This window comes from Nicotiana tomentosiformis, chromosome 11 (assembly GCF_000390325.3).
Source record: "Nicotiana tomentosiformis chromosome 11, ASM39032v3, whole genome shotgun sequence".
NCBI classification, from domain to species: Eukaryota; Viridiplantae; Streptophyta; class Magnoliopsida; order Solanales; family Solanaceae; genus Nicotiana; species Nicotiana tomentosiformis.
Window position 1 is genome coordinate 100,772,811 of NC_090822.1, and position 26,248 is coordinate 100,799,058.

The 26,248-nt window shown below is 31.9% G+C and overlaps 1 protein-coding gene across 1 annotated transcript; it reads right to left on the reverse strand.

Moving 5' to 3' along the window:
* Positions 1 to 8,839: 8,839 nt before the first annotated feature.
* On the reverse strand, positions 8,840 to 14,481 carry LOC104091532 (uncharacterized). The gene is made up of 10 exons (XM_009596897.4): positions 14,292 to 14,481; positions 14,124 to 14,195; positions 13,950 to 14,042; positions 11,731 to 11,812; positions 11,573 to 11,629; positions 10,531 to 10,595; positions 10,311 to 10,406; positions 10,118 to 10,204; positions 9,905 to 9,985; positions 8,840 to 9,829 (listed from the first exon to the last, which is right to left on the reverse strand). The coding sequence occupies exons 1-10, from the start codon at positions 14,388 to 14,390 to the stop codon at positions 9,233 to 9,235; spliced, it is 1,329 nt and encodes a 442-aa protein (XP_009595192.1). The 5' UTR covers positions 14,391 to 14,481; the 3' UTR covers positions 8,840 to 9,232.
* Positions 14,482 to 26,248: the final 11,767 nt, after the last annotated feature.

Consider the following 26,248-nt stretch of genomic DNA (forward strand, 5'->3'; position numbering starts at 1 on the left):
CTGCTATTATTATGAGTAGCTAGACTCATAGCTAGGGTTGTGACTCAATCCTAGTGTGGGTATTTAATGGGTCTTGAATTTTAGGGCTTAAATATTTATGGGTTAGTGATATTTAGCCTAGTTCTTGCTAGAAGTATAGAATTAGTGGTTGCAAACACTAATTCATGCCTTTATGATTTGGTCTCTTCTTGAGAAAGAGGGATTAAGTCTGGGTAAACTAGGCTAACAAGAAATTGGGGTGAACTCAAAAAATTGATAGCCCCAATTAAAGGGTTAAACCTAGAGATAGTAATACCCGAATTGAGCTAATATCACATGACTTGCATGAATACCCAGTTGGACTTGAGAATGTTAAATTGGGCAAAATCACTCAAACTATCGAGAGATAAAGAGTGAGTACGTGGGTGTGGTGGCTATATTACGAACCCAAATTAATCAAGCTTGCACTAAATTCTTACTACCCGTTAGATGTCCACCTAGGCGAAAGTCACTACCCTAGTCCTCTTAAACATTTGAAAACCAACATTAAAAATATTGTACTTAGCTTTAATCTTAGCATACAATAGAAATAGAAATAGAAGTAGAATCAGCACCATCATGTTTGGAAGTGAAATTAGGAACAACACACGCATCTAGATTTAGATAAATACCTAATTCCAAATCAATTAACTCCCTGTGAAAATCGATCCTGACCTTGTTGGGTAAAACTGCATCGACCATCCTCGCTACTCAATAGTGGTGTAGGTTTGGAACCGATCAACCAACAAAGAAAGAAAGAAAGAAAGAGTGAGGTTTCACAGACAAGGTATAAGAAAATAGTCTGTGAGAAAAATAGAGAGTGAGCGATATTGTAGTGAGGTGGGAATATCAAAAGAGGGTTATTTCTTTTGAGTGTTGTAGTGGTCTTTGGAGTATTTTACTCGAACCTACAAAGTGTAAAATTCCTTGCTATAGTGATATCAGTTGCTCGTATCGGGGCCGTGATTTTTTCCCTTATTCAAAGAGTTTTTCAGGTAAAAATCTTGGTGTCGTTGTCACTCTTTTTCTTGCTAATTACTGTATCTCAGTGTTACGTGATTATTCCGCTTTTATTACTGTGAATATTATTTTTATAGGGGGTTTATTCCCAACAACTCAAATTATCTTAATAAATTATGTGATTGCACTTGATTGTGATTAGGGGTAGCAAGTGGGCCGGGCCCGGTCCTAAGTGGGCTTCGCGGGCCCGGTCCTAAGTGGGCCGGTCCTAAACGGTCCTGGGCTTCGCGGGCTTATTGTTGGAACCGGCTCGGGACCGAGACCACGAACTAACGGGTCCGGATTTAGTGGGCCGGTCCCGGTCCGGTCCCGGGCCTAAACGGGTCCAACAGAAACTTTCTATTTTTAATTTTTTTTTATAGAAGTTAGAGAAAAAAATAGTAATAAAGATATATAAGCTATATTGGATTTATATACTATATATACATCTTAAAATATATATATACTATATTATATATACATAGTATACATCTTAAAATATACTATATATACATCTTAAGATATACTATATATATATAGTATAGTATAGTAGATCTTAAGATATATATACATCTTAAGATATATAAGCTATATATATATATATATATATAGTAAGATGTATATATAGTATAACTTAAGATGTATACTATCGAATATGACTTATAAACTATGTATATATATTATAGTATATTATAGTGTATATATACATTTTAAGATATATATATATATATAGTTATATACACACTATACTATATATACATAGTATATTCGATATACTATAGTATATATACATATATATATATATATATATAAGCTTATATATATATACTATACTATACTATATATACATCTTAATATATATAAGCTATATTCGATTTATATACTATATATACATCTTAAGATATATATATACACACACACTATACTATATATACATAGTATATAAGTCATATTCGATAGTATACATCTTAAGATATACTATATATACATATACTATATATACATAGTATATAAGTCATATTCTATAGTATACATCTTAAGATATATAGTATACTGTATGTATATATATATATATATATATATATATATACACACACACACTATACTATATATACATCTTATATATACACACACTATACTATATATACATAGTATATAAGTCATATTCGATAATATACATCTTAAGATATATATAATATATATAGTAAGATGTATATATATTATAGTATAGTATAGTATAAACTATATATACAACTTAAGATATATAAGCTATATTCGATATATTCGATGTACATATATATATATATAAGCTTATATATATATACTATACTATACTATGTATACATCTTAAGATATATAAGCTATATTCGATTTATATACTATATATACATCTTAAGATATACTATATATACATGTATATCTACTATATATATCTAGTATATCTAGTATACTATGTATATATAGTATATCTTAAGATGTATATATAGTATAGTATATATAGTATATCTTAAGATGTATATATATATATACATATATATTCGATTTATATACTATATATACATCTTAAGATATATATATATATATATATATATATATATATATATATATATATATATATATACATACAGTATACTATATATACATAGTATATAAGTCATATTCTATAGTATACATCTTAAGATATATAGTATACTGTATGTATATATATATATATATATATATATACACACACACACTATACTATATATACATCTTATATATACACACACTATACTATATATACATAGTATATAAATCATATTCGATAGTATACATCTTAAGATATATATAATATATATAGTAAGATATATATATATTATAGTATAGTATAGTATATACTATATATACAGCTTAAGATATATAAGCTATATTCGATATATTCGATATACATATATATATATATATATATATATATATATATATATATATATATATATATATATAAAAAAGCTTATATGTTTACTAAACTATACTATAATATATATATATACATCTTACTATATATAAGCTATATTCGATTTATATACTATATATACATCTTAAGATATACTATATATACATGTATATCTACTATATATATCTAGTATATCTAGTATACTATGTATATATAGTATATCTTAAGATGTATATATAGTATAGTATATATAGTATATCTTAAGATGTATATATATCTTAAGATGTATATATAGTATAGTATATATAGTATATCTTAAGATGTATATATAGTATAGTATATATATAGTATATCTTAAGATGTATATATAGTATATCGAATATAGTTTATATATCTTATGAGATGTATATATAGTATAGACTATAGTATAGTATAAATATAAGCTTATATGTATACTATACTATACTATAATATATATACATCTTACTATATATAAGCTATATTCGATTTATATACTATATATACATCTTAAGATATACTATATATACATGTATATCTACTATATATATCTAGTATATCTAGTATACTATGTATATATAGTATATCTTAAGATGTATATGTAGTATAGATATCTTAAGATGTATATATAGTATAGTATATATAGTATATCTTAAGATGTATATATAGTATATCGAATATAGTTTATATATCTTATGAGATGTATATATAGTATAGACTATAGTATAGTATAAATATAAGCTTATATGTATACTATACTATACTATAATATATATACATCTTACTATATATAAGCTAATATTCGATTTATATACTATATATACATCTTAAGATATACTATATATACATGTATATCTACTATATATATCTAGTATATCTAGTATACTATGTATATATAGTATATCTTAAGATGTATATGTAGTATAGTATATATAGTATATCTTAAGATGTATATGTAGTATAGTATATATAGTATATCTTAAGATGTATATATAGTATAGTATATATAGTATAGTATATATAGTATATCTTAAGATGTATATATAGTATATCGAATATAGTTTATATATCTTATGAGATGTATATATAGTATAGACTATAGTATAGTATAAATATAAGCTTATGTGTATACTATACTATACTATACTAAGTGCTCTTACTCCAGCAGTTCTTTTAGATGATTGAGAACTAGAAGAAGAAGGAGTTGGAACATTTGGTCTAGCATGATCTAATGCAACTTGATAAGCATTATAAATAGTTTGAACATTTATTTTAATTGAGGCTATTGCGTTCGGAAGTTTAGAAAACTCCTCATCTTCAAGTTCTAAACCATTATAAACAGTTTCATACCAAAATTGAGGACCTCCTAATTTTATAGTAGGATTTAACAATGCAGCAATACCATAAATAGGGAGAATAGGGAAAAAATATTTTTTAAACTTTTTTCTCATGGAATCAATAGCAAGTTGATAAATTTCCCCACCATCTGAAAAATGATCAAACAAATTTGCAAGTTCTGCAATATAAACTAAACAGTTAGAAATAGTAGGATAATATTGCCCAGAAAATTCATTTGTAGCAATATGGAATTTTTCTAAAAAATCTACAAGCATTTTAACATTAGCCCAATCCGCATTTGTAAGGTGCTCATCATCATCACTTACATGAGCATTAAACGTTGAGTTTATGGGGTTTCTATATTCATATGCAATAACTAAACTTTCATACATGTAATTCCATCTAGTTGGACAAGGTTTAGGAACCTTTCTTTCTCTTAGGCCAAATTCATCGCATCTTTTAAAATATTCTCTAAGTCTACTTCTACGATTTGAATAAAAAAGCCAATTAAGAGCCATTTTAACTTTTTTAATTTCAACATTTAAAATTCGCATGCCATCACCCACAATTAAATGGTAAATATGACAAATACATCTATGCTGACCTTAGTACCGGGAAGAATTGGCAAAAATGATCACTGTTATGTGCTTACCTTATAGTTTTCCTTCTAACCCCCACTTTGTGCATTATATTAGAAAAAATTATAATCCTACTTATAAAGGTTTTTCTCGCACAACCGTAAAGAGTGATATTTATAAATATAAACATGAATATGAACAATATTTGCGCTATTTATTTACTCATATAAATTGTCGTCTTGCTATTACAACTGATATTGGTAGAAGTGGTAATGACTGTGATTACCTTACTGTTACCAGTCATTGGATTGATGAGCATTGGATAATGCAAAAGCGCATTATTGCTTATAGAATAATTAATTCACGTCACACAGGGCAGTTTATTTCTAGCACGATTGCGGATATTTGTAGATATTTTTGTATTAGTGATAAAATAATATCAGTTTCAATGGATAATGCTACTAGTAACACAAATGATGTAGCCTTGCTTACCACGATACTAAGTCCTGTATTTAGTAATATTTTTCATGTACTAGGTGCACTTGTCCCCTCAGCCAAATCTTTCATACGAAAATATCTAGTTTTATCTTGAGGGTGTAGCAATATGTGTCTAGTCAAACTTCCCGCCCCCTCCCCTCCTCCCCCCCTTCCCGACCGACTTCTAACATATTGAAAAACTAACTCTTTGCCATAAGTTTTACACTTAGCCCTATTTTTTTCTCTTAGTGGAGTAAAAAATTACCAAACAAGAGATGTTTCTGCCCGTTTAGGAGGTTGTCTAGAAAAAGTAGGGGCACTAATAGGAGGGTCTGATGGGAGATCATCTAGATTATTATTAGTTGGGTTAACTTCAGGAGCAGGACTAGTGGGTGTATCATCATCCGGTTGCGTTTCATCAAAATCTATTTCTTCATCATCATTTTCATCAATAGTTGGATTACCATAAAAAGCATTCATATATTCATGGTTTAATTGTTCACCGGGTGCTATATTATGAAAAAATTGACTCTCGGTAAATTGTAATAAACTATTATCGCTATCAAGAATAGGAGATGTAGGACGGGTAACATGTTTGGGTCGTGGAGCCGGGGGAAGTGGAGGAGAAACATATTGGCCACTAGATTCACCACTCTTCGATTTTTCCTTATTTTTACTAAACATATTTTTTAAGGAATAAGCCATCTTAATTAATCAAGCAAAGTAAATAAAACAAACAAAATTATAATATTAAAACTTAAGAGTTGGAACTAGTTTACCGAATTGACGAACAACTTGTTGGAAATTGATTATCGTTGAAGACTTCAATTCACCACCTTCACAATTGTTTCACAAATTGTAACAATAAAGTAAGCAATAGTAGAAGTAAATTAGAGAGAGATTGTGATAGATTGATGATTTTGTAAGAAAAAATGAAATAATGATGGGGTATTTATAGTTGAAAATAGGAAAAAAGTGTAATTATAAAAAGTCTGGGATTAAAACAAAGTTGAGGGGTTAAATGACTATTTTTGAAAGTCCAACGTTTTTTTTAAAAAAAATAATAAAAAAAATTTAAAAAAATAGTCGTTGGGCCCGCTAGGCCCGCTAAGGGGACCGGCCCCGGTCCGGTCCGGTCCCGGGCCCTGGCGGGCCAAACGATCCGGGCCTGGCGGGCCCAATCATAGGACCGGCCCACAAGACCGGGCCAGGCCCGCTAAAACCGGACCAAACGGTCCTGGCCCGTTTAGCCGTTTGACCCGTCTGGCCCGCGGTCCTGGGCCGGTCCCGGGCCTGGACCGGCCCACTTGCCATGCCTAATTGTGAGGGTGATAACATGTTGATAAAGGTGATAGACAAAATAAAAGCTAAAATGAAATAAAATGAAGTTATCTAACAGGACATCTTTGGAAACTTATACGTACTAGCTTATTTAGAGACAGAAAAAAAAAATGAACGTAAATGGTTCGTATAGATGACACCAATTAGTTGGAGTTAAAATGTTCTCTTTGCAAGAACATGTGTGCAATTTCGAAAACACCTTGTTTAATAAAGTGAAATGGAATAAAATAGTTGATTGTTGATTGATTGATAATAACAAAAAGGGAGAAAGGCCAAATATACCCCTCTATTTTTATATATTGTCAATATTTAACCTTCGTTATACTATCGGCTCAAATTTACTCCTACCATTATACTATAGGGCCAAATTTATTCCTACAATTAGCAAACTTTTAAAAATACCCCTTGATCTGTTAAGTAATCCAAAATCTCTCAAATCCTTTTATTTAAATCACTTGTTGTTCTTCTTGGTCCACTATTTTTGAAATAATTGGCATTTACCTGCTTTCTGAATTAGAGAAAAACAAATAAGAGAAAAAAATATTAAATAATACAATCAAATAAACAAAGTATAGTAAATTGAAAAATCTAAATTAGATAGCTTTTCTAAATTCTAAAAGTATTTACAACATCCCAATTTTAATGAATTCGTTGTACCAAAATTATGGAGACTTTGCAAGTACTAGTGATTGAAGTTGAAGTTCCTCGGAGACTTTACATTGTCTAATTCAACTTTGCTTTAATTAAATGCGTACACATTGTGCACTCTTAAGTTAGTCGATCGAACTTTATACTAACCAGGCAATGACAAAATATATTTGAATATATATATGTACATACATGATGATCAGCTACATATAATACACAATAAATAGACCCACTAAATTATACGGTGTGTATATGATTGAAAATAAATAAAATTCTAAACCAATTTTATTTATTACAAGAAGAGAAATGGGTGCATTGGTAATTAAAAAAATAATTTTGAATAATTTGTATAGTCTAGTAACTTTAACATTCACATCAATAGTAATTTTTGAAAATAATGGAGCTAGAAGAACAATAAGTGATTTAAATAAAAAGAATTTGGGAGATTTTGAATTATTTAACAGATCAAGAGTATTTTTAAAAGTTGGTTGATTGTAGGGGTAAATTTGGACCGATAGTATAACGGTAGGGGTAAACCAAATTTGGCCCGATAGTATAACGGAGGTTAAATGTAATCAATATATGAAATTAGAGGGATATATTTGGCCCTTTCCCCCGACAAAAAAGGTACATTCGTAAGAGAAAATTTGTTGGGGAGGTGCTTTGTTTTTTCTTTTTTTGGGTAACTAAAATTGTTGGGGGGGTTCGAAGTAGCAGAAATGAAAAGAAAAAAACTTGGTGAGTTAAACTTCAACCTAAAAATTGTAAGATAACTAGTGTTACCATACCTACAAATCTCAATTAGGCATATGGAAGTTTTGGTTTTACGTCGAAAGTTTTATGTCCTGAAACTCTTTTTTTTTTTTTTTTTGACAACAGTGGTATTCAGGCCAACTTGCGCACAACTCGATTAATTCCATGAGAAACCTGTCACCTTCCACCAGCAACAGATATCAGGTAACTCTATCCACCAAAGTTTGAATAGATGAGAAGAAATTACCTAGTGTTTTTTGCCTCCGTTCTCACACGCTTCATTGACCTCTAGATCACACTCTTGAGTGTTTATGTGATGAAACTCTAATTTATTTGTCGTTGAATCTTAGAAAGTTCAATGATAACATCTTAATACGCAAATGTCTTGTACCCGAAATATAAGGTCACCCCTTGTGTTGCACAGTGAACTAAAAACGTTAAAGTACTACTTAATAATGGAGTAGGGGTAAATATGGCAAGCTCAAACTACAGTAAACTTAAAATGGAGCAGTTTGCTTTAAGTAATGGATATTTGCAAGTCAAAGCACCATTGCTTGGAATTTTCTTTAGAAACTTCCTAGTTTTGTTTGTTGAGAATTGTAGAGAAATAGGAGGAAAAATGGTACTGATATCACTGCCAATCTGTGCCAAAAAGGGTCATTCTTCTTGTTTCTAATGCATTATACTTTGTGAGTGTGCCATTGGAAACATGACCATTAACTATCTAAACACAATATGTTCTCAAAACAAGATTTAAATTAGGCGCGTTTACCACGTCTCTCTACAAGTACAAAATCTTCCCAACAAGTACTCCTGCTAAAAGCAAGTTGGATATTTTTGTTCTTCCAAACACCTAAGAGGCTAAGACAAACAAGAGCAAGAAGGAACATCTTTTTCCTTCCCGATGATCTGGCTATCAAGTAAGAATTGTGGCCCTTAAGACTTGCAGTAATAGCACCATAAATTACAGCTTCTATCAGGAAGTGAAACCAATTTGTTCTCATGTAAACCGTGCAAACGTCTTATTGCACAGCAATCTAGCAAAATGGGAGGCCCGGGCTTAAATGACAGTAGCTAACTTCACAGCCTCAGCTTGGTGCTACTTGATTTTCTCTGCGATGCTATTTTTCTAGTCACCCCACGTTGATGTACCACCCAATCCAATTTCATCACTAACTGATGACAAATGAAGAGCAGCAGCACCAGTTACCAGATTCTTGTTCTTCTTTTTCTTTTTGGGGAACGTAACCAAGCCTGCAGCTGCATCAACATTTTGGAGTGTGTTGTGATTAACGCCCTTCCGACTGCTAGTCAATGGATCTTCTGATGAATCAGGACCAAAAAGATCTGCAAAAGGAGTTTCTCCATCGTCAATGGCACTTGCTTTATGTTGTTTAGCCTTCTTACTAGACTTTTTAGCTGGTTCCTTATCCCCGACGGCAGTATCATTTTTGTTGGTTGATGCTTTCTCCTTCAAAACTTCACTCTTCTTCTGTTTTTTGCGCTTTTGTTCCTCTCTTGTGCCAAGTTCAACGAGTGGAATCCCCACGTCATAATTGGTTCTTTTTTCGGTTTGCACCAACTCCTTTCTCTTACGATCAGAAGCGACATTATCAAGATGACCACTTTCATTTTCACCATCGACTCTACCACCCTCTTCCTTTTTCACGGCATTTTCAATAGGTTTAGCATTGAGAATCTGCAAATTTGGCAGCTGTTTCTTGATCTGGTAAAACATAGTTAGTCAGCACATGATGTTACAGCTTCAAATCCAGAGAAAGGCGAAGAAGTATGCACTAACCTTTTTGGCCAAAGCTTCCTTTTCAGCAATGGGGTTCCCTTGTAGGTTTAAGTTTTTCAAGTTAACCAATGAAGACAGCACCTACCATAAAGCCACACAGTCACATATTCAGCAAAGGAAAAGTTTGAAGATAACTGTCAAAATAAGAAGAGATGATGTATAGCAAACAAAGAGGACTTTAAGGGTACAAATGAAATCTACAAAAATGGCTACCTTCAAATCTGACCACTTCATGATCACATTGTTTCCGATGTCTATGTTTTGTAGTTTTATATTAAAAGCCAACTCATTGGGAAGTGTCTGTAAAACAATGGAGAGGATGTAAAATTAGAAAAATAAAGGGCTCGCAGGTAATTAAGGGAGCCTCTGCGATCCAGCATAACTGATCATTAGCTATAGCACTTACCTTAATATCATTATGAGCAAGGCGTAGCTCCTTTAACTCAGTGCAGGATTTGAGTGAAGAGTCAATACCTTGTAGCTGGCAATTAGAGAGAGACAACTAGAAGGCCGGTGCACATACGGTGTCAGGACATAGTAAACACCATAATGATTTTTTTTATTTATGAGAACACCATAATGAATTATCATGCAGTAAAAGACAAACGTGAAATAAAGAAGCTTACTTTTGTGATTGAGTTAATTTTGGCCAGACTCTGCCCAATTCCAGATATAGGATTTCTAGAAAGGACTGCAACAGATACCAAAGGCAGAGGGACACTTTCAACTTAGTTGATTGCACGGCAAAAATGAAAAACAATCAGATTAATCTAATTTGACAATGAAGTTCAGAAAGGTCAACTAATATAAGTACTAGTCATCTCGATTCAATATGTGGTGGTGGCACAAAAAGTCAAATGATATTGTTCAACCATCGCAGTCAAAGAGGACCAAAAGATAACAGGTTTTTTACAGTATAATTAGCACTAGCAATTTGCCTAATAATCACCCAGGGCAAGTAACTACAGCCGCTTACACAACACAAGTAGCAAACAAGATTTCAGACAAGCCAATGGAGGCTAATAACAGCCTCTTGATGCCGGTCAAGCCTTAAGCATCAATGTTTCACGATTTTGCAGTATTCGCTACAAAAATCATAAAGAGTCGGTCGAATAAATAAAAAGGATATGACAAGGGAAACTAAAAGAACACAAAAGATTGTTATTCTTATTCTTTATCGTTCTTTTTATTTCTTTGAACTAAACATATACAATCGTATCCAGGATATAACTAGCTACCAAAAACCTTGTTATCTTCTTGATTCCAAACCCTGTTCTCTAAACGAATGATTGGGAGGTCAACCAACTTTATCCAATTCTTTATGTTAACAGATTAGTATCTCTATGGCTGATTCTCAGTTTTTACTTTATAACCAAATGCCTAGGCATGTAAAAGTCATAGCAACCGAGGTATAAGGAGTTGAGATTTATCATGGTATGTTCTTGTTCTCTTGAGTGCATCTTGGTGTCACCTGAATCAGTCACACTAATGGATCCTTTGGATTTGTATTGCTAAAGAAAGTATACTGAAATTCACAAATATAAGAACAGGGAATCTGTTTGATCTGAGCACTGTTAGCAGAATAACAAACTATATATTACACCATGCTCAATCACATACTAGCCATTAATCATGAAAATATAAAATTTGAGATCGAGGAGCCCATACCTAATGTATTCAGCTCTTGCACTTTATCAAGCTTGCAAATCGAAAAAATGTCATTGTCTGCAACAGAAAGGCAAAAGTCGGTCAGTATATAAAAATAATTCTCCAGCAGATACTAAGCTCTGATGGAGAAAAACAGTGGTACATATACCGAAGCTCACCATTCAAAATCAGTGCTCGCAAGTTAGCAAGACCACTGACCTCGTCCATAGATTTGAGCTTGTTTTTTCCAGCATTCAGTACCTGATATAGCACGGAAGTGGTATTAAAAGCCAAAAACTTTTTACCTCTTTTAGATCTAAAGATTAAAGACCGATCAATTCAGTAGCCATCAACTGATGCTGTAAGCACCTCAAACTAAGGAGTAAAAAGAAGAAGAAATATTGTGACACAATCGCATGAGGTGAGTTTATGGAGGTGTCTTAAAGGGAAAGAACATGTTATAGTACTTTGGCCATAAAATCACTAGCCGAAAAAGAATACTTTTCTCAGAGGATGTGCGGTAAGATGTGGCAATCCTGAAGGATGCATACCCACGGGTGTTCAGAGTGCTAAATGATATGGAGTGGACCAATTATTTAAAATTATTTAAGAAGGGATAACCAGAAAATTATGCATGGTGGAAATTTTAGGCGACCTTATAGGACTGAGTGGGATGAGGTTGCGTATCTTACAGAATTTACCAATGTGCAATAGAGGAAAATATTACCCACATCTTTGGGGTAACGAAAAGATATGGGGTGAGTTGAAAGCAAAATTATTCAAGTGAGTTTTTTAGATGGAATTATCAGAAGAATGGGAGAAGAGGGAAGTGTGAGCAGCATGAAATGTAATCTTAACTACAGAAAGCTTGAGGAGGAGGCGAATCATCGTGAGTTTTGTGCAATATCCCCGCTTGCTGCATTGTAGTATCACACCACTGATATGGAGCTTGGTTTTATATATGTTTATCGTCTAATAAGTATTACCAAAAGACAGCGAATCAAGCATTGCATAGCTTAAAGAACAACACCGTTATGCCTCATCTGGCTTATTTGGAATGCAAAAAATATGAGATTATCCCATGATAGTTAAAATAATGTAAGGAGTATATAGAATCTTGTTTGGTCATTAATTAAAGAAACAACCTAAAAGATAATGAACATACAAGTCCTAGGCACTCTTAACATTTTCCCCCTCAAGCAGGAAAAAACTATAGTTGCTCATTTTGACAAGTGAAGATATAGTTGCTCTATGCCTGGCAATCTGTACTTGGATATGTTTTATTAATCAATCAATCAATTTCCAAATGCCAAGAAGAGTTAAAACAGAGAAAGCAGTCTTTTGATAAGTATAAAGGTGGAGAATGATGTCATAAACAATTGGAGAGAGATAGAGAGAGAGATAGAAAGAAAGAAAATGCTACAGCATCCTCTTAACAGACAGAAACTATCAAATGAAAAGAGGGGCTGGAATAATGGCGTGTAAATTGTATAAAAAATGTTGACACAGGGAACTAAGACACTTAAGAATTGGCACACTTCAACCAAAATTAAAATTTATCTCTACTCACCCTAAACTATATAATTCAACCAATAAGGACCACCCGTACTCAAGATCTCAGTAACATAACTAAGGCAAGTGCATAAGAATTTAAACAATTGACTTTGTAGTCTCTTTACTCATCAAGAAATCAGTAAGAATCGTCTTTTAATGTATACATGCTTTTATTTCTAGTGTTTTTATTCCTCCGCTATTTTTCCTTCTTGTACTTTACTATGATTATCTGGCACGTGCAGACGCAAAATATGTATCAAAAAGGCACCAATGGAGGGCCATCATTCTTATTTTATCCCCTCTTTATCTACAACAAATTGTTTAGTGCACTGATTAGCTTCTCTCTCTTTCTTTTTTTTTTTTTTGATGAGTCAACCCTCCTTGTAATCTTTAATCTTTGGAGAACGATATTTACAAAGAAGGCTAAAAGATAATGGCAATATATACACACATACACACACACACAGAGACACACACACACATATGTGTGTGTGAATGTAGTGTATATGTTATGTATGTATGCATATGTAAAGGACAGCGAAAGACAACAGGATAGTTTAGTAGAATAGAAAATATTGAGCTTCCTATGTTACTCCAAGTTTCAAATTTCAGGTTATTCGTTTCCACTTCTTGAGATGTCTCACAGATTGTAGCATGATCTGACCTTTTAACACAAAAGTTTAAAAAGTACTCAAAAGCAGAAAAGTCAGTAACAAATTATGCATATAGAAAAATACACTCTAAACAAGCTCATTACTTCCCTCTTTTGCAAGTGAAATAGCTACTAATAATTAGAAGGATAAAAAAAGATGGCAAAAAAAGGGAACCAAAATGCTGTACTCACAGTGAGTTTAATAAGCCCTTCAATCCCTTTCAAGCTCTGAAGTTTGTTTTGTACAACAGAGAGCCACTTCAAATTCACACATAACTTCAACCCCTATAATTTCATTAACAAAAAGTGAGTCCTCAAATTTTAGAACCCAAAAATAAAGAAACAAAAAAAAAATAGTTTAATTACCTCAAGTGAAGTTAAATTATTAAAGCCAAGATCAAGCCTCTGCAAATTCTTGAACTCGCTCAAACACGAAACCTGCATAGAAAAATGAAATCTTGAAATGCAACACTATGAGACAAGAAAATTGGATTTTTTTTTTTAGAGAGAAAGATTGGAAATTTATAAATATACATCAGAAAGAGCTTTGTGAGTAAGGGAAAGAGAAGTAATGGAGTTTGGGTCAGTGGTGTTGTTGTCTTCCAACACTTGCTTCCAGCTCAACACTGCCATTATCTGCCTGGGATTAGGGTTTTAGTCTAAAACCCCTCCGTAACCTTTTGATGGAGACGAAAATCAGTGTTACCCCATAGGTCGCTCATTCAGCCGGCGAACTGCCATAAATAATAATAATAATAATAATAATAATAATCTATCTATCTATCGATATATTTAAATCGTTTATGTTAATAAACATGCTGGAAACGAGTAGTTTTAAAATTAGTTATTAAGTCTCTTAATAAAGTTTATTAAAAGTACTATATTTATATCTATATCTATCTATATTATTATAAAAGTATGAATAAAATATTGAATTACAAAAATAATATTTTAATATTAAGCATAATAACTCATAATAAAAGGATATAATCGGAATTCTAGACATTAGCATTGTAATTTTATTAATTTTAGGACATAATACTACACGTTAGGAATCATATATGATTAACTTTACGAATTAGATTTTATTCTTTTTATTTAAAAAGAAAAAAGAATTTCAATGTTTGTTGCTACTGAAATTCATATATACAGAATAAAATTTACACTACGCAATGTCAGCACATACCACTTATGAAAAGTCCAAGAGTCTCCTTAACAAGACGTTTCGTAAATGTCCAAAAGTCACTTTCTTTTATTTAAATATTATTAAATAATTAAATAAGGTACATTTCAATTATTTAGAAGATTATTTCAATAATTTAACTTTTAACTTTTGGGGTTCCCACATTTATAATGGCACATGATGGTTTAAATATTTATTTATATGAATGAACAATAAAATTTAATTAATAAGAGAATTTTATATATAATAATACAACAATCATCTAAAGCATAATAACTCACAATAAAAAGGACATAACCGGAATTCTAGACATTAGCATTGTAATCCTACTAGTTTTAGGACATAATACTACACGTTAGAAATCCTACATGATTACCTTTAGAAATCTCATTAGTATAATAATGTTCGGGCATAGATATATAATACTACATATTAGCATGGAAACCTAATACCTTTAGGAACATGTTAGATTTTCTATTAGTATAATTACTTTCGGGATATGGACATAGTTTTAGCCATGTAATCCTATAACTTTTATGAAATATACTTTTAAAAAAAATTCTATTACTAATTTAATTTGAAAACGTATCATATTGTCCAAATTCATTAAGAAACAGGAGAGCCTATATTATTATAAAAATACGAATATAATATTGATAGACCAAAAATAGCCCTAAAATATTAAACAAAAGAACTCATATGGAAATAACATAGTTGTAATAACTTATTTTTTGCTCTAGAAATATAAAAGTAAGAACAAATCCAACATTCAGTGACTTCTTGCTTCGTGTCAGAAACGAAGAAGAGCATCCAATAAAATATGATTTGGTTCTTTCTAGAATACTTGGTTATCAACCCCAATCGTAATAGTAGTGTAGTGCATTTAATAAGGAGAATATTTTCAACATTAGATTAAAACACAATTTATGAGAATTACATAATTGAAATTAAAGAACTATCTTAGCTAGCAAAAATTAATTTGTTGATCAACTAAGTAAAAGGTTGATGCTAAGTCTTATGGTAAAAATAAAATATTTTTCAGTTTTGACTCAGCACAAGATGATACCAACAATTACTACGAAAAAAATACTTAAATACTTTAATACCAAATAGCTTTCTGTCCTACATGTTTGCTGTCAAGTTTATTATTTCTCCATATATATAATAGACTAAGTTAAAATTGATCTTCCATTGCATATAGGTTGATTTTGAAGAAAAATATGCACGCCATGCTACTGAAAACTTAGATCTGCTGAATAACTTATGTAATAGTACACATACAGTATATAGAAGTTTCGACAATAACATCATATATGCAGAACTTATGATACTGATCAATGTATTTCTAAGTATGTGTTTAACCCCGAATTCAACTTTCGTCTTCCGAAACTAAAGAATATCCTTCTAAATTTGTGTGAAAATATTTTTCAATATGTTTATGTTTTGTAGTTATAATAAATAAAAACAAGGATAAACATCCTAAATATTGGACTATATTTACCACAATATATTTTCTCACGCGAATAACTATATGTTGCACTTTCAAGAGAGATATCAATATCGACAACAAGAGTTCTAGTTATGGCAGAATAACCAAAGTATTATAAGGAAACATATAAAAAAACACATTCTACAAAGAAGTGTTCGGTAAGATACCATCACATTAGATACCTTTAACTACAATACGTAATTATCTACTTAACATGACTAAAATTGATTATTTATGTAAGTTCTGAAGATGCCCTTTTATTTTGAATTCACGTATTATGCTAATGTAACAATATTTTTCGGTATTTAGATGATTGTTGTAGTATTATATAAAATTTCTCTCATTAATTAAATTTTATTGTTCCTTCATATAAATAAATATTTGTGTCATTATTAACGTGCAACGCACGTTTATAGATACTAGTATATATTAAAAGTACGAAAGCCCTTAGCGAAATATTGTTCGCTTTTTTTACCCTTTTTAAATAGAGTTTACGCTAGACAAAATAGTTATTTGATTATTCTTCTACCTAATATTTAGGAGTTTGAAATTAAATAAGATTTGTAACTTATTATACCTTTACTTACTTGAATTAAGCAAGAGTTCCTTCTATTTAGTACTTTAAAATTGTTAAAGTTTTATTTTGTATGAATTTAAAAAATAAATATAATTAAATATCACCAAATATTTATTGGTTTACCTTATATATGAATTTTATACAATTGAACGTTTTTTAGCTCAAAAGAAAATGTATAATCATGCTAAATTTTAGGTGAACAGTTATGATGTAAACAAATCAGTAATTAACCTATATATGAGTATTCTGTGTGAGATTGGTCCATTGGCTAATAAGTTTATTCTTCGATCAATAATTAACTTAAATATAAATATTAATATAGATTTTAAAACTTAATCAGAAAAAATAATTACGAAAATATTTAATAATAGCAAGAGAAAGTGAGAGAAAAGTGATTGACAAAAGTCATTTACTAACGCTACGACAAACATAAAGTGCAAAAGTTCAATTTTTTTATCATTTGACAAAAGAATTTTTGCGGATTAAAATATAATTATTATTAAATATTTATTTTATGTCTATGAGCTAATATTAATAATTTAAATCCTCAAAAAATAAATTATTTCTATTAGTGATTAAAAATATAATTAAATATTTGAATTGTCTTTTTTTTTCGGATTTGAATTAACTAACTAGAAAGATGATCTAATCTTATTCCTTTCTAAATTCATCATATAGGTAAAATTAGCGGTAAAAAAAATCTGAATATAAAATAAAATCGATTGTAGTATTAAGAATTAGATTGGTTAAATACAACCTTTAAGAAATAAGGATGAAATAGTAGAAGGGAGAATGTATTCATAAAGAGATGGGATGTGAGATGACTTTAAATCTTTCCTTATTTAAACTGGATACCTAAATTCTAGGACTTTAAAGCGGATTAAATTTTTACCTTAACTAAATATTTAAAAGTTGATTATTTGGAATATTAGTAAAAGTTGTAGACGTTCTTTAAAGTAGTTAGGCAATTAAGTGACATTCTAATGATACTCTAGTTGTATCGATGATGAATAAAATAAAAATTTAACATCAATGAGTAATATTTTTTAAAGAACAATTTACTTCATTGAGTATTTACAACATCTTACATTAATTTATTCTAACTATGTGGTAAATAATGTGAGACTAAAATTAAAAACTACTAAATATATAAGAAAACAATGCTTCACTTTTCTATTAATTTTGTCTTCTTCAGTCACTCTAGACTATTATAAAAGCACGAAGTTTCAACACAAAATTGATCGACCTTTTTATTATTTAAAAATAAATTTTACACTGGACAAAATTATCGTTTAATTTGTACTTTCTAATATTTAGGAATTAACTATAATTTTGACTATTAAATATTTTTCTATTTAAACTATATAGGAGATCCTGATGTTTGGAATGTAATCACAATTAGGAGTGGCATAATACTGAACGAACCGAAAAAAATGACGAACCGTAAACTTTGATTTTTTAGGTTTCGGATTTTTCGCTTATTCGGTCGGTTTGCGGTTTATATTTTCTATAATTTCGGTGTTCGGTTCGGTACTCGATTTTACAACTTCGGTTTTCGGTTAAACCGAAAAATCGAAGTTTTCATAGAGGGCATAGTTTTCTCGACGGGCTACCCACATATTGGGAGGAACACATGGACAAAGTGAATCAACTATTTTTAAATATTCCTCATTACAATAAGATGTCAAGACAGTATGAGTTAGATTTTAGAGATAGAGGAAGAGCAAGACTCAGAATCCAGAGCTCAGTTAAGAACTTTCAAAGCTGTGTTGCACACTGTAAATAAAATTTTTGGAGCCTTTTGTTGTTCAACCTTTGAACAGCAAGTCATTGAATTGACTAAGTGTGTTCGGCAATTTTTTTTATGTAAGGCATCACGTGGAGTGGAATAGGAATCATTATTCATTGTTTAAAACCGACCGAATTGAACCGAAAATCGACCGAAGCGAATTAGCAAAAATCGAAGAAATCGAACCAATTTTGGTTCGGTTATCGGTGCACTAAATAGAAAATCAAAAACCGAACAAACCAAAAATCGAACTTCATAAAAACCGAACCGGCCGACGCCCACCCCTAATCACAATAAGATTAATTATATAAGACAAGTAATTTAATTTTTACAAGAAATTATAATTTTAGGAATTGTTGTTTTAGCCGGAACAACAATAATCCAGGTGACATTAGAAGTCATCCACTTTAAAATACCAAGAGACAAAAACTTAAAGCAAATTGTACAGAAATCATATTCAAGTGCTCACGATTATTTTAAGATTGCTAAAACTTCAAGATTTAACGTTGGTAATGTTGAAAATGCTAGATATTTAAACTAATCTTTTTTAAAATGTTAATAAAATATTTCCAAAAGTGTTGCCATAGAGTTTTGTAGTTTCTTATAGTATCGATAAATCTATCTAGCGGATAAATATTATATGTAATAGCGAATAAATATTAAATTAGGAATGCGTGGCTAACTGATATTACTAATTACTATTGAATTAAAGGAAGTAATAACATATATTAATATGTATCATCTCTTATCATGATGATGATCGAATTTACCTAGAAAAGATGGCGTGAGAACCCAAATCTATCCCTAACAAGAGTCCACATAATAAGGCATTTGTAGAGAAGAGATCTTCTTCTATTGAGTAAGATAAATGTGATTAACGTTCATGTCTTTTTTCAGTAATAAGAATTTTTACATTTTTGTTGATAATTCAAGCACGTTTGTCAATAATATCTATGTAATTTTTAAAAATTTGTATTCATTGATATAAGATACACGCACAACGCATCTACTCTAAGACTAGTAATAATAATAATAGCAATAATATTAACGACTCATTTTAAGGGCACGTAAGTTATGTAGGAATTTGTGTATTATCTTAAAAGTGTATTATTGTACGAGGTAAAATATGTTCATATTTTATGATCGCATGAGAAAGCGACACGTGGAGCCAAAGACAGAAGACAGTCAAACCCTAAGGCAATGATCTCGATGATCATCAGAGAGAATGATATTCATAGAGGCAAAATAAATGTCTGACATCCGGTAGCATTCAATGAAGAATATTATATAGCATTAAGTTCATTATCCGTTACAGAGAATATGGTATTCACTACCCACCGTTACACATTCTTCAATGGCCCTCATAATTGTCATTAAATAAGGATTTTATACTAGAACTGTGTTCCCTAGGTACAAACTATAAATAGTTATCTCTATCATCCTTGTAAGGACATGAATTTTATAACAAGCATACACTGTATTTTGTTAAAAAGCTCACTAACATCTTTCTGTTAAAAAGCTCAATAACTGTTACACCCCATATTTTTGTACGTAAAAGTTCGTCGTAAGTCAATTGATGTAAGCTTGAAAATAAGATCCTTTTTGAAAGTATATAAAATGATTTAATGATGTTACGTCCCATTTTCGCAAGCCTTTAAGAGCTATCATTCGGGGACAAATATTTCTAAGGAGACATGTTGTTACACCCCGTACTTTCGACGTCACTGTCATTATAGGATTATCTAATGTAAGCTCAAAAAGGACGAAATCCTTCTACAAGGATAAGAAAGGTTTACCGAAGTCTTAAGTAAGTTAAGATGAATACGAGACTTATTAATCATGAATTAAATGAGTTTAAAGTCATGATATGACTATATATGATGTTTGGATATGAAATATAAAATTTGGAAAAAATTGGATTTAAGTTGCGGAAAAACCGACTAAGGATTTGCCTTGTAATGAAGCTTTTTGAGCAATACATTTCGTAAGCTTTAAGATGTCTTTTTGGGACATATTAAATACAAAATTGAAGGTCTTCAAGTATAGTTTAACACATTTAACCGTTCGTCGATACGATATCGGAGTAGAGAGATATTCGCATTTTCGCGAGACTGCACAAGCAGCACCCATGGGACCCACAAAGTCGGGGGAAATTCCAGCTTGTATTTAAGTCAATTCTCCGTCGTTTTAACTTATTTTTCTGGTCCAAAACAGTTCCTAAATCCTCCTAAATTCTCTCCAATGGTTCCTCCATGATTATAGGGTGAGAACCTAAGATGGAAACATGAATCCAATGCTAGAAATCCTGTTGTACTTGCTAGATCATAGTCTTCGTCTTGTGGCTGTTTTGGAGGGTTCTTCAAAGGTGAGTAACCTCATATTTCGTATTGTTCTTGTTTATTAAGGTAATAATCAGTCCCTCCTTCATATATATTGGATTTTCAAAGTGAACTACAAGTGTTTAGACACCAACTTGAACACCAAAAGCCGATTCAAAAAGAGAATACAACACCTATAGTGTTGGGATGTTACTAAGTATAGTTGTGGGTTTTGCTTGGCTGAAATTTCCTGTTGTTTCTACTTTTTAAGGTGAGTATAAAATCCTACTATATGTACTTGAAGTGGTTTGTGTGTTGGTTGCATTATTTGAGCAAAATACTACAAGAGAAAACTTGAAATAGTTTGGGATGTTATGGGTTTTAATGGACTGTTTTGAAAAGGTTATTTCCATGAACTATAAATGGCTGGAAAATGGGAAAAATAACTTGATTATGATATAGTTTCTGTTGTTATGTATGTCTATATGTTTATCAAGTGAATTGGTGAAAGAAGCATACGAAACTTGAGATTGGAAGTAAAGATTAGCTTAAGTCACTTCTATGGTGTTGTATTGCCATTGAGGGCTGTTGTAAACTAAACATAACTTGGATTTCGACTTGAAGCTACTGTAGGAGGTATGTATATTGTGTTCGTTCATGTGCTTAAGGTTATCTTGACATTGATTAAGTTAAATGGATGGACTAGACATGAACTAGTGAATAAAGTTGTTAATTGAGTATAATTGGAGTTGTGGATTATTTTCTTTGTCATAAATATATGGTATACGGATGGAATCATTGATGAATGACTTCATTATCATCTTAATGATACTAGTAAGTTAAAGTAAGAAGTCTATAAGGGGTAATATGGGGTATACAGATTCCAATTGGGCTTGTAGCTCGTCGTAAAGTGTGTGACTTATTGTTATATGGTGTCTTGTTATTGATAATTATGTATTGCTGGATTTCTCTGGTCATTGTTGTTGGTATATGGTATTGGATGAGGCTCTTGTTACATGGGAGATTATAACGATCCGACATGTCGTTTTGAGTATCACAACCCTGTTCCCCCATTTACTGCTCAATTTATGCCTCACAGTTAATTTATGACTTATCGGGTTAGTTGGTTCGGGTCCGGAAGGATTTCAAAGTGAAATGGGACACTTAGCTAGCGTTTGGCCATAGATTCACAAATTTGTTTTATAAAATATGTTTTGGGTGAAGTTTGGCGTGAAGATGAAAATGTGTTTGAACATACGTTTTCAAAACATATTTCCCAAATTTATTTTGGAAAAACATGTGTATTATTAGGGATTTGGCCCAAAACCAGCTATTGAGCTGGTTTTGGGATTTGGGATTTTGCCAAAATATAGGCAAAACCAATGGCCAAATATGTGTTTTTGCCAAATAAAGCCCAAGTTTATTTTGGCAAAATCTATGGCCAAACGGGTCTTTAGTCTCATAATTGAAAACTTAAAGTTGACCGGATATTCACTTATGTGTAAATGATTTCGGAATTTAATTCTGATAATTTCAATAGCTCCGTATGGTAATTTTGGACTTAGGAGCGTGTCCGAAAAAGTTTTTGGAGGTCTGTAGTGGAATTAAGCTTGAAATACCGAAAGTTAAATTTTTGGGAAGTTTGACCGGGGGTTAACCTTTTGATATCGAGGTCGGAATTCGATTATGTAAATTGGAATAGCTTCATTATGTCATTTATACTTGTGTGCAAAATTTGAGGTCAATCGGACTTGATTCGATAGGTTTCGGCATCGAATATAGAAGTTGGAAATTTCATAAGACTAAAGTTTCAAGTGAGTTCGCACAAGACCTAACTTTAAATAGGTATAACTCTCATGATACAAAGTTTTATATGGTGTATTACCTATCAAATTAAAGATATTTGAGTCTAGTTTCTAACACTTCAAACCGTTCGTCATTTGGACATTTCTACAAGAAGTTATGACATAATTACCAAAGGCTGAAAAAATGTAATTCTGCAACCAATTATGCGATCGCAAAACAGTCATGCGATCGCAAAACTGCTTCTGCGATCGCAAAACTGGTCGCATAATGAACCAGAAGAGCCCAGTTTTGGGTGCCGATTTTGCGATCAATTTTGCGGCCCGCATACCCATTACGCGGTCCATTATGCGACCGCAGACCTGCTTTCGTAGGGTTAATATTTCTATTTTTATAACCCGATCCCATTTTGATAAATAGGTTTTGGGACTCATTTTGGAGCAAAAATGTGACATTTTTAGAGAGAAGGGAGAGTGTTCTAGAGAGAGGAAGAAGCTCAAGTGCTTTGTTCATCAAGATCTTGTTCAAGCTTTGAAATCCAACAAGGAAATATCACAAGATCTTTACCCAAGAGGTAAGGTTCTAACCCTTAGTCTTCAATTTCGAGTTTGGATAAAGATGGATGATTAAGAGTATGATTCTTGGGTGTAATAGTATTATTTATACATATCAATAAGGTTTATGAAAAGATTTTTGAGTTCAAATGGGTAAAGATTGGGTTGAAAATGGTAGAAATCTTCAAAGACTTTAATTGATGATTTGAAGGCCGAGTTATGGTCGGATTTGAGTAATTTTAGTATGGTTGGACTCGCGGTTGAATGGGGGTTCGGATTTTGTGAGTTTTATTAGATTTCGAGACGTGGGATCCACGGGTGATTTTGGGGCGTAATTTCGGATTTTTGGAAAATATTAGTATTTTGACATGGAATTAATTCCTATAATTTTTGTGAGCTGAATCAAATTAATTGTGACTAGATTCGAGCCGTTTGAAAGTTGATACACGCATAATGGAATTTCTGGAGCATTGCTTAGCTTGCTCGATATTGGATTTGGCTTGTTCGAGGTAAGTAACTCTTCTAATCTTGGAGCTGAGGGTATGAACCCTGAATATATGTATTTCGTGAATTGTTAGGAGGTGACGCACATGCTAGGTGACGAGCGTGTGGGCGTGCACTATAGAAATTGTGACATAATTGTTTCTGTGAAATTGAGTAGTAAATAATCTTGGCATTTTCCATGCGGTTTTATGTGTTAATGAAATTGAGCTAAAAAGCATATTAAAAATCATGTTGAGGATATGTGCCAGTATTATTGGGACCCACAGAGGTCATATTATTGTGAATTATTTACTTTAAATTGAAAATTTATACTCAGTCATATTCATGTCATTACATATCATATCTCAGTATCTGTTATTATTTATTGATACATCATATCATCATTTTGGGTTGTTCTCATGACATTATGAGCCTATAAGAGAGAGACTTGAGAGGTTGATGAATGAGGGAGGCCGAGGGCCTGATTGCGAGGATATTTTTGGGATCGGACTGCACGCCGCAGCAGGCCATGTTGGCTTTATATATATTATACTATTGCACGTAAGTTGGCCGTGCGGATCCAAACATTTATATTATGGCACGTGAGTTGTCCGTGCAGCATGTGAGTTATCCGTGTTTATAGCGCTTGGGACTGTAGGAGCCCCTCATGAGTCTGTACACACCCCCAGTTAGTGCAGTCGACTATAAATAGGGATTGGGCTGCATGCCGCATTAGGTATTGTATAGCGCTGAGTGATTGAGTGTGATGAGCACAGTGAGAGAGAATGTGAGACAGTGAGATTGAGTACTCTAAGAGTGTGAGTACATGAGTACAATCTCTGAGATACATTGCATTGACATGCACGCATGACATATATGCATAGATATACGTTTTCCTCATGTTGTACGGTATCACATTATTCATGATTTCTCACACATGTTGACAGATAGGCATAGTGATGCATTTGTTTTACAATGGATATCTGAAAAGAAAATGAGATATTTTATTTATTATTGAAAGGATTTTGGAAAAAAATTCTGTTTTCAAACTTATTCACATTTTTGGTAACTTTGGCAATAGATTTGAGTTTTCACTAATGTACTTGAAAGGAAGAACTTTTATTACTGAAATCATGATGTGACTGAGTATTTTATCTCTGAGTTACTTCTGATATTATTTGCTTTATGTTGTTATTAACTGTTGTGGATTAGTGGATTTGGATTCGACCTTGGTAGAAACTCGTCACTACTTTCAACCTAAGGCTAGGTTTGTTACTTACTCAGTACATGGGGTCGGTTGTACTCATACTATATTTCTGCACATTGCGTGCAGATGTTGACTGATGTTGTTGTTGTGCTCGATGGTTGCGGGATTTGAAGATGTACCTGCATTCCTGTTGTAGCTGTCTCTTGTTCATGGTAGCCTTAAATTTATAAAAGCTTCGTTTATGTACTATTTAAACAGACAATGTATTTATTTCATTTTCACTTTGTATACTCTATTCTTAGAAGCTCATGATTTGTACTACTAGTTCTTGGGGAAAAGTATTGGTTTTAGATATTTTCTTTTAATTAATTGCCTCGTTAATTTCATTGAATCAGATAGTTGGTAATTGGCTTACCTAACGGGTTGGGTTAGGTGCCATCACGACTAATTTGATTTTGGGTCGTGACAAGGTAGTATTAGAGCTCTAGGTTCATAGGTTCTACAAGTCATGAGCAAGTGTCTAGTAGAGTCTTGCGGATCGGTATGATGACGTCCATACTTATCTTCGAGAGGCTACATGGCATTTAGGATATATACTTCCCATCTTTCTTTCTTTATCGTGTGGAATTGATTCAACTTAAAATATAACTCTTTGAATTCCTTCCACGCATTCGTATGCGCACATAAGCGCTCTGTATCAGATGTGCATCACCGACTTGTGATTCTATGAACGAGGTTCGAAATATGTATTCTGTATTTTGGTGATGGGCCAGTCTGGAGGACTTGAGGCCATGATTAGACCGCAGCTTAAGTTCGGTAGCTTCAGTTGTAAATTGTGCTTTTGGATTTATATGTTCGGTAATGTTCCTTATATAGGAGTGAAGAGTTTCTTTTCTGCCAGCAAGGCACATGCGTGGAGATTTGAAATTGAATCTGGCTGAGAAACTTGACTTGAGTGACAAGAGAATGATTGCAAACTTAGAAGATGATCGAGGTATTTTATGGTTGGTGTCACATGAGCTTGAGAAGAATTTCCATTGAACTGACTGTAGCATTATGGCAGTAAGAGAGTATGGTTATTATGAGTT

Coding starts and splice junctions, on each gene's coding strand:
- LOC104091532 (XM_009596897.4), bottom strand. CDS start 14,390: ATGGCAGTGTTGAGCTGGAAGCAAGTGTTGGAAGACAACAACACCACT. Junction 11,630..11,730: donor GCGAGCACTGATTTTGAATG/GTGAGCTTCGGT, acceptor TTTCTGTTGCAG/ACAATGACATTTTTTCGATT. Junction 9,986..10,117: donor TGAAGTGGTCAGATTTGAAG/GTAGCCATTTTT, acceptor GCTTTATGGTAG/GTGCTGTCTTCATTGGTTAA.